This window comes from Carassius gibelio, chromosome B3, assembly GCF_023724105.1.
Source record: "Carassius gibelio isolate Cgi1373 ecotype wild population from Czech Republic chromosome B3, carGib1.2-hapl.c, whole genome shotgun sequence".
NCBI lineage: Eukaryota > Metazoa > Chordata > Actinopteri > Cypriniformes > Cyprinidae > Carassius > Carassius gibelio.
In genome coordinates this window covers 37,028,867-37,038,278 of record NC_068398.1, presented here as the reverse complement: position 1 = coordinate 37,038,278, position 9,412 = coordinate 37,028,867, and the positions used below count along the sequence as shown (strand labels likewise).

Here is a 9,412-nt window from a genome sequence, read left to right as displayed (position 1 = left end):
ATTTATTAACTAACATTATTTAAACTTAATTTCACACACACACACACACACACACACACACACACACACACACACACACACACACACACACACAACTAAATAAAAAGTATAAATAATTACTTAAAAGCTAAGAATTCTGGATTCGGTGGAATGGCCCTTAACCATAAGTACTGATTTTAAGTAAAAATATTTGACTTTTGTCCTTTTTGTCTACCAATCCTCACTCACGAAGGCTGTTGGTGTTGATCAACGTGAGTGAGTCCATGTTTATCATTTATTTGTGCAGATTGATCGTACCCTCTCGCTGCTTCACTCCAGTCCAGCGGGTGGCGCTAAAACACATCCGTTCGCCAAACACCAGTAAACCTCAGAGGAAGAAGATTTGTTTCACCGCGCTCTCTGTTGTTTTGTTGTTATGCTGGGTGAAACAAACGGCTAAAAATAATTGTTTCTGTAAATAGACAATACTGTACAGTTTTTGAGTTAGGTCAGTAAATACCTGTAATATTATCATCCTCACAGTCGTGACTAAGTGTTGAATCAAGCAGGAATATATGGAGGAGTTTATCATCTGAACTGAGATCTGCTGCTGTGAACATGATGTTTGTTAAAGAGGAGAGAGAAGAGGACAAGAGTGAACCAGAAACCTGGATAATAAAACAAGAGGAACCAGAAACCTGGAGAATAAAACACGAGGAATCAGAAACCTGGAGGATAAAACAAGAGGAACAAGGAGGTTGGTGTTTTTATTCTTCATTCAACTTTAATGAGTATTTGTGGTACATCTACAGGTTTTTTATTTTAAAACAAGATTGTCTTAAATCAATGTTTCAAAGTTATTTTTGGAAATTAGGACCCTTTGATTTCCGTGATGCCGAAATCGCGATATGGATTAATATCTGTAAACATTAAGCCGGTAAAGTCTATTTAAATATGAATGCATGCTCTGCGTGTCTGTGTTAATGAATGACGCAGAAGCGTGACTTTACACACACTGAAACACACGTCACTCTCGGTGATTTCAGTTTGTGTTGTCTCACTAAATAGGAATGTTAACACATGGACAACATCTCCAGAACTGCTCTGAGAGTCACTTCATGAACATTTAACCGTTTGATTTGAGTAAAACTAGCGTCATATCACATATAACTATAAAGGTACTTCAACCCATCAAATTAAAAGTCTGGTTTAATTTAAAGACAAGTATTTGCGATTTGTACTATTACTATTGTTCAGCAGAATGTAGCTATATATATATATATATATATATATATATATATATATATATATATATATATATATATATATATATATATTGGAACCAGAGGGGCGTAAGTGGCATTTGACAAACTTTACAGGAGAGCCAAAAAAAAATTTGACCACACTTCAATCAACTGTATTTATTAACCTTCAACCACAACATTGCAACCACATACATACTTATACGAGTAAGTTCTTAAGTGAATATATTATGGCATATTAACACAATGAACATATTATAAAATCTTGAAAATATGGCAAGAACATCAAATATGCCTTTTTGGCACCAAACATTTCCGATTCTTCTAAAGAAAAATGATCTGCTGATCAATGCAGAAATGATTGGTAAAAACATTGGTTAAAAACAATCTAACTTCATAACTTTTCATTTTATTTAAAATACTGTATACATAGTAATTTAATTTCATAATTTCAAACAGTTTAACATTTAATTTCTAACCGTTTATTTCAGTTCTCATTTCTGAGTCCACATTCATGTCAAACAGTTTAACATTTAATTTCAAACAGTTTCATTTCTAATTTTATTCATGAATTCACATTAATGCGTTTAATTTCAAACAGTTTAACATTTAATTTAACGTTTAATTTCTCTTGTTTATTACACATTTCACTTTTAGTTCACTTTAGTTGAACTAAAAAGTTCACTCACTGCCCACTGTCAGAGTGTTAGAGGTATGGCAGCCTGCAGACCATGCAAATTTCTCTGACACGTCTAGGGTCTTCAAAAAAAAGTCTGTCTTCTCTCTGAGGTGAAATAATACTCAAATGTATGATTTCTTCTTGAGATTGTTTCCCTGTTTATTTTCTCTCTTTTGACAACATGATTGACAATGAAGTCTCTCTTCCTCGCTGCATCTCCCATCTCCCAATAATATTCAAATATTTTTCCCTCACTTCCTCAGGGAAGTTTTCATTGCATTTGTGGCAACAGGAGGCACAGTTCTTCTCCCTCATCCTCCTTCTTGGGACCTGAATGTCATGTGAATTCATGTAGCTTTGGCCAGAATTTCTTAACCTCTTGGGTTTGTTCTTTTTCTCGTTCTTTGTGTGTTGGCATCCTCCTCCTTTCCATTGTCTGCCTCTCCCTCCTGAACAACTTCAAGCACAATAACTGTCTCACTCCCTAGAGCTTCTTCTGTCTCCGTGTGTCCCTCATCAATTGCATGCTCTTTCGCCCTGTCTGTCTCTCTCCCTCCATCTTGTGCTGTTTCTATGTGCATGTCTCTCTTCCAACCTCCTCATCTCTCTCCCTCATCTCATGTGTTGTGTCCCTAAACGATTAATCATTAATATTTACCATTATCCTATATTGGTAGTACTGTCTATAAAATATGAGATCTATATATATATATAGGCCTACTGAGCCTGGCTGGGCCTGAAACAGATTCTTGATAACAGATAACATACCATTATCCTACATGAACTGAATGATTAAGGGTTAAATTAGGTTATGCTTAATGTTCAAAAAGTGCAAGTCAGAACTCACTTTCTCCATCTTGTGCTGTCTCCATGTTTCCCTTAAGCCGATCTCTCTCCCTCACCTCATTCGGCTCTGTCCCTTTATGATTTACATACAGTATGTATTAATATCCTACATGAATTCCCTGAATCTATTAGTTCAGGTTTAGAGTTAAGTTGACTGTGAATGTTTAAAAGAATATTCGGTAACACTTTATAATAACTGCACACTATTAATCATTAATAGTGATTAATGACAAGGCATAACTAGTCCTCACTTTAGATGAGCTCACAAAAATAGTTGACCACTACTAAATGCTTTATAACTACCTGAATTAACCCTTAATTACAGTAGAAATACATAAATCATTATTAACACATCAAGCAACTATTACTATATGTCTGAATAATAATATGTATGAATGTACATTTAAATAGTTTATTAATCATTTACTTACAATTTCTAAGTGATTTTATCTGACAACTAAATAATTGGTGTTTAAATAATGCTATACTTCATTTAGAAATGATAAATTGATCATTAATAAAGTGTGAAAATACATTTATTAAACACATTATAGATATGCTTGTAAATCAAGTATAAAGTGTTACCTAATAGTCTATGCCAGAATATTAGGCTACTTTAAATCACAGTTAGCCAGGTTAGACCAAGACAAAGGTATTAGCATGCTAGGCTAGGAAGGCTAGACTATCAATGTGAAAGTGAAAAGTGACGTGACATTCAGCCAAGTATGGTGACCCATCCGAAGTGCACACACACACACACACACACACACACACACACCCGAAGCAGTGGGCAGCCATTTATGCTGTTATGCAGTTGGGGGTTCAGTGCCTTCCTCAAGGGCACCTAAGTCGTGGTATTGAAGGTGGAGAGAGAACTGTACATGCACTCCCCCCACCTACAATTCCTGCCAACCCGGGACTCGAACTCACGACCTTTCAATCGCGAGTCTGACTCTCTAACCATTAGGCCACGACTTCCCCCTAAATGCATGTGTTTTACCTCCAACACTCAAGTGAGGAGCAGCATACAAAAACATCTCTTCATCTGTCACTTCTTAACAAGATTCATCCGTTTGCTTCATTATATTCATCAAAATTTGTTCTGCCTCAGACAGTTCCATGTGTGCAGTATGTGTGTCAGCCATTTTAGCTAGTGCTGTTTAGGGGCACCACCCACTTACGTCCTTCTGGCTCTGAAAAATACTGTAGGCTCTTGTATTGTTCAGAGCTAGAAGGGTGTAAGTGGACTTGCGCCCTTCTGGCTCCAAACAATGTGTAGGCCATACATGTATTTTTTGGAGCCAAAAGGGCGTAAGTGGACATACGCCCCTCTGGCTCCAAGCAATGCTCAGACTTTTGTGTTAGGTCTTTGTTGTTTTGTTGCTTTATTCAATACAGGTTGATTTCTGATGCGTCTTTTTGACACATCTAGATAGAGCTCATCAAGACCTTTAATTTGATATATAGAACTCATTTTCGCCCCAAAATGCCACTTACGCCCCTCTGGTTCCAAGCCCTCGATATATACATACATACATACATATATACATACATACGTACGTACGTATATATATATATATATATATATATATCTATCTATATATATATATATATATATATATATATATATATATCTATATATCTATATATATCGGCTTTAACGTGCTGTGTTAACGCGAGACTCTTATCGGGCGATTAAAAAAAAAAATATCGCCGTTAATCTAATCTCAAAGTTAGGTTGGGAGCTGGGTCTATACAAAGCAAGCTATGATGACTTTCACCTTTGATATTTTATATAACAGACTGGCTGAAGCTAGCCTAAAAAGATGCTCAGGACAGTTGACGGGCCACTGTTTCTTTTCGAAAGCTTATCTTTTTCACGTGTTGTTAAGCCTTACCGCTTGTCGATTTAAACATTAAAGCATCCAAACACAAGACACGGAAAAGCTGAACAGAGTAGCTGGTTACTCGCGTGCCGTGTTAGGTGCGCACGAGAGAGATCGAAAGCCGCGTATCACGGACAGCGACACTGAACCGAGCTCTCTCAAAGTTCTCCTCAAAATCCCTCCTGCACCTGAACGAACAAATACAAATCGCAGTTTGAAACAAATAAAAAGATGTGAAAGAGCCCAATTTGAGCCCACCATTGGTGCCTTTCGCCGGCCCCTACCCCAGAACAGCCATTGTCCAATCACACATCATAGCAACCGTTACTACGGACAAACATTGACTCCAAGCAAGATGGTGAAGCGGTGCGCCCACGGTGTTTGTAAATCGGACACTATATACCCCGAGAGATTGTCTGGAGGAGTTGTGTTCTTTCCATTCCCAAAGCCGAAAACACAACGTCAGCGATGCCTACAATAGATAAAACAGTGTGGACGGCCCCACTCCCAGTTAAATGCGTCGAACATTACAGATAAAAAAAAAAATGGATATCTGAATGTATTTCATTTTATTATTTTATCTGTTATTCACCTTTTAAGCCAAAGCTATTTTCTATTTGTGTATTCTGTTCATCAAAAATAGAAATAAAACATTCTGATCCTGATTCTCAAAACAACAGAGAAATGTTAGTTAGCTTTGAATGGCTTTGACACACATGTAGGTTTAGCTAGCTAACATACCCTTGTATTTGAACAAAATCGCTACTCGCAATAGACAATAATAGACCATAACATATGAAAGAGAACTATCCCGGCAGTGCAAGAGCATGACTGGTCCACAAGGCGGTGCTGGTTGCATTTGAGGTACAGGTCATGGGGTTTCTCAGATTTCGCTTAAGACCGGTAAGCATTAGCATCGATAGTAGTCGTGTCTCCTTCGTTGCGTATTTTTATATTTTGAATGTATCCCTACACTGCACACTGTAACCCCTTTTGCCTCGATCTGGAGGATATCACGGAGGTATTGCTCCAAAATAGGTCACTGACACGCACTGATATACCCCTTCCCTTCATGGTCTCGCTGGTCGTGTTTGACCATTTGTTTGTCGGAGGTAGCAACAGTAACTAAGGGGGTGGGGCTCGGCAAAAGGCTAATTCAGTACTCGCGGTGTTCTGTTGTTCAGGGCTCACGCTGAGAAAGGCGTCCTGAGACGCTAAAAATAAGCGTTTTCAAGTGTTTTGGTCAAAACACTTGAACATTGAATTTGCTTATTTTTGCTCTAGTGCCGACAAATACATACAAAATATGTCAAAATATCCACCTTGGAAATTATGCTCGAAAAAACAGTCAGTTATTTCTTAAGTGAAAGTAAACATTTGAGGAAAAAAATGGGATGTGTATTATACTGGATGCGCTCATCGTCTCTTAAAGTGACCGCGCCTAATTTAGCTACTGGCTGCTGTAATGTTAATCCAAGAAAATGAAAATGAAAATCACTTACTGCTTTTGACTGCATTACTTTGTAGTTTTAACAGCCAAACCAAAAATTATTCAGACACCAGATATATATTTTTTTGATATATATATAGCAAAACTGTAATAATGTGAGAAATGTTGAAGGTGTCTGAATAAATGTAGGTTTGATTGTATATTTCATTTTTACATTGAAGATTATCCAGTGCAATTCTACATTTAATTATTTGGTTTCTGTACCTTGACACCTACAAACTTAAACTTTGTGTAAATAGCACAAATAAATAAAAATAAACAAACATACAAATTAAACAATTTCAAACAGGTCCCACTGGTTCAACCTTCACCGGGGCCCCGCTGACCCCAGCTACGGCCCTGCTCACGCCTGTTTCACACATACTCCGTCTGCAGTGTGTATGCAGTCCGTGTGCGTTATGTATGTGGTGCAGCAGGGACTCGATGTGCTTTCACACAGGACGCATTTGCGTTAACATTGGTGCATAAAAAAATATTTGACGCATACACACTGCAGACGGAGTATGTGTGAAACAGGTGTACGGTTGTTTGCACCTTGTGTAATGGGGAATTAGTTTACAGCTTTTTCTAGCACTTTGTGATGCATTTTGGAAACAGGAGATGAGCCCCTTTTCTAATGCACCATCTAGCTTGATAAACCCCTTCTCAAAGACTTACTGTTTGTCAATTTTATTTGGGTAACACACATATTCTGAATCGGCAGAATTCGAATGAGCCATTTTAATCTAGATTAATCTAGATTCATTTCAAGATCACAGTGAGATTAACCTAGATTAAAAAAATAATCTATGCCCACCTCTAATATATATGTATATATATTAGTGGTGGGCATAGATTAATCTACATTAAAATGGCTCATTCGAATTGCCGTAGCTGGGGTCAGCGGGGACCCGGTGAAGGTTGTACCAGTGGGCCCTGTTTGAAATTGTTTAATTTGTATGTTCGTTTATTTTTATTTATTTGTGCCATTTACACAATTATTATTATTTTTTTTTCACGTTTGTAGGTGTCAAGGTACAGAAATACTGGATAGTCTTCAATGTAAGAATGAAATATACAATCAAACCTACATTTATTCAGGCACCTTTTTGCTATATATATCAAAAATTATATCTGGTGTCTGAATAATTTTTGGTTTGACTGTTGAAGCTACAAAGTAATTCAGTCAAGAGCAGTGAGTGATTTTCATTTTCTTGGATTAACATTACAGCAGCCAGTAGCTAAATTAGGCGCGGTCACTTTAAGAGACGATGAACGCATCCAATATAATACACATCCCATTTTTTTACTTTCACTTAAGAAATAACTGACAGTTTTTTCGAGCATAATTTCCAAGGTGGATATTTTGACACATTTTGTATGTATTTGTCAGCGCAAGAGCAAAAATAAGCAAATTCGATGTTCAAGTGTTTTGAGACGCCTTTCTCTGCATGAGCCCTGAACACCAGAACACCGCGAGTACTGAATTGGGCTCTTTCACATCTTTTTGTTTGTTCAAACTGTGATTTGTATTTGTTCGTTCAGGTGCAGGTGCAGGAGGGACTTCGAGGAGAACATTGCAGAAGAGAGCTCGGTTCAGTGTCGCTGTCCGTGATACGCAGCTCTCGATCTCTCTCTCGTGTGCTCCGAACAGTAACCAGCTAATGCAAGCTTGGATCACTTTCTTCTCCCGCAGCATCTCATTCTGTTTCCTCCACTGTTTTTAATGCATTTTGTCCATAGAAAGGCATAATTTAGTGATGTAATTTGACACGACCGGCTGAAGTTGGACGTGCGGGCAGACCCGGCTAATTGATAACAAGAATCATAGTTAATCGGATAATCGATTTTATCGATAAGTTGTTGCACACCTAAAATGAATGTATGTTAGATAATTTTGTTCTTGATCAAAAATATTTAATAGTTCTCCCTATAGAAACGTGATTTGTGTCTATAATATTTACAAATACAATACAGCTACAATTTCAGAGAGACATAATCTATAAAAATGGATCAAAAAGATATGTATACATCAGGGTTCATTTTTATCACCTTTCACTTTTCTCTGTTTTTGACTAACTGAAAATAAAACATTTTACTTTTATTTCAGAGTTAAATGAAGATAATGGGGAGAATGAAGAATTGAGTGAAGATAAGGAGAGAAATCATGTCAAACGTAGAGAAAAACCCTTGAGGTCTTCTCAAACCAAACAGAAAGAATTAAAGAAAAGAAGAGCCAAGAAATCTTTTAGCTGCACTCAGTGTGGAAAGAGTTTCACACGCAAACTAAGTGTTGATGTTCACATGAGAGTTCATACTGGGGAGAAACCATTCACTTGTGATCAGTGTGGGAAGAGTTTCAAACAATTGTTCAGCTTAAAGAGACATGTGCACATCCACACTAGAGAGAAACTGTACTCATGTGATCAGTGCGGCAAAAGATATTTCAGAGCTTCAGACCTGAAGATACACCTGAGAGCTCATGTAAAGAAGGAGCAACATTCATGTCATTTGTGCGGCAAGAGTTTTTCATGTTTAAAAAGTTTGAAAGTACATCAGAAAACACACACTGGTGTGAGAGAGTACAAGTGTTTTGAGTGTGAAAAGACTTTTATTACAACGGGCAATTTGAAACGGCACCAGAGGATCCACTCTGGAGAGAAACCTCACAAGTGTTCACACTGTGACAAGAGATTCAATCAGTCATCACATCTGAAAAAACATGAGAGGATTCACACTGGAGAGAAACCGTATCACTGACTGTGGGAAGTGTTTCAATAATTCATATGCTCTTCAAAGTCATACAAAAAACAATCACAATGAGTAGATCATCTTCAGATCCAGCACATTCAGATCTGATTCTGTGTCCTTAACAACTCCTTCTCAAATGTAATTTATTATTTTATCTGGGTCATGAACGATGCCATATTCATAAATGAATCCCTTTTTGAGTATATTCTGTTCAAGAAGCCTGTATGCATTTGTTCATGAATCACTTTGAATGATTTGTTCAGTTCCTGTATGCAGTGAATCGACAGAATGGGATTCTCATTCATACCTGGAAATTTAAGAACAAGGAGAACATAAAGACATTCAGACAATTGAAGCCAAATCTGCAAATTCTGCTGTTGGTTTGCAAACAATTAATCGGTTATCGATTAATTGTCAATAAGAGATTGATCGATAAAGGCTGTCGATGGTCGGTTAACCGATGTGATGTTGAGCTGTGTGTGGTTCATGAGCTGAACACGTGTGAGCGGGTATAAAAGCA

At 37.3% G+C, this 9,412-nt stretch overlaps 1 protein-coding gene across 1 annotated transcript; it reads left to right on the top strand.

Moving 5' to 3' along the window:
* Positions 1-319: 319 nt before the first annotated feature.
* Positions 320-9,097, top strand: LOC127953429 (zinc finger protein 239). The gene is made up of 2 exons (XM_052552676.1): positions 320-736; positions 8,252-9,097. The coding sequence occupies exons 1-2, from the start codon at positions 598-600 to the stop codon at positions 8,899-8,901; spliced, it is 789 nt and encodes a 262-aa protein (XP_052408636.1). The 5' UTR covers positions 320-597; the 3' UTR covers positions 8,902-9,097.
* The last annotated feature ends 315 nt before the right edge of the window (positions 9,098-9,412 follow it).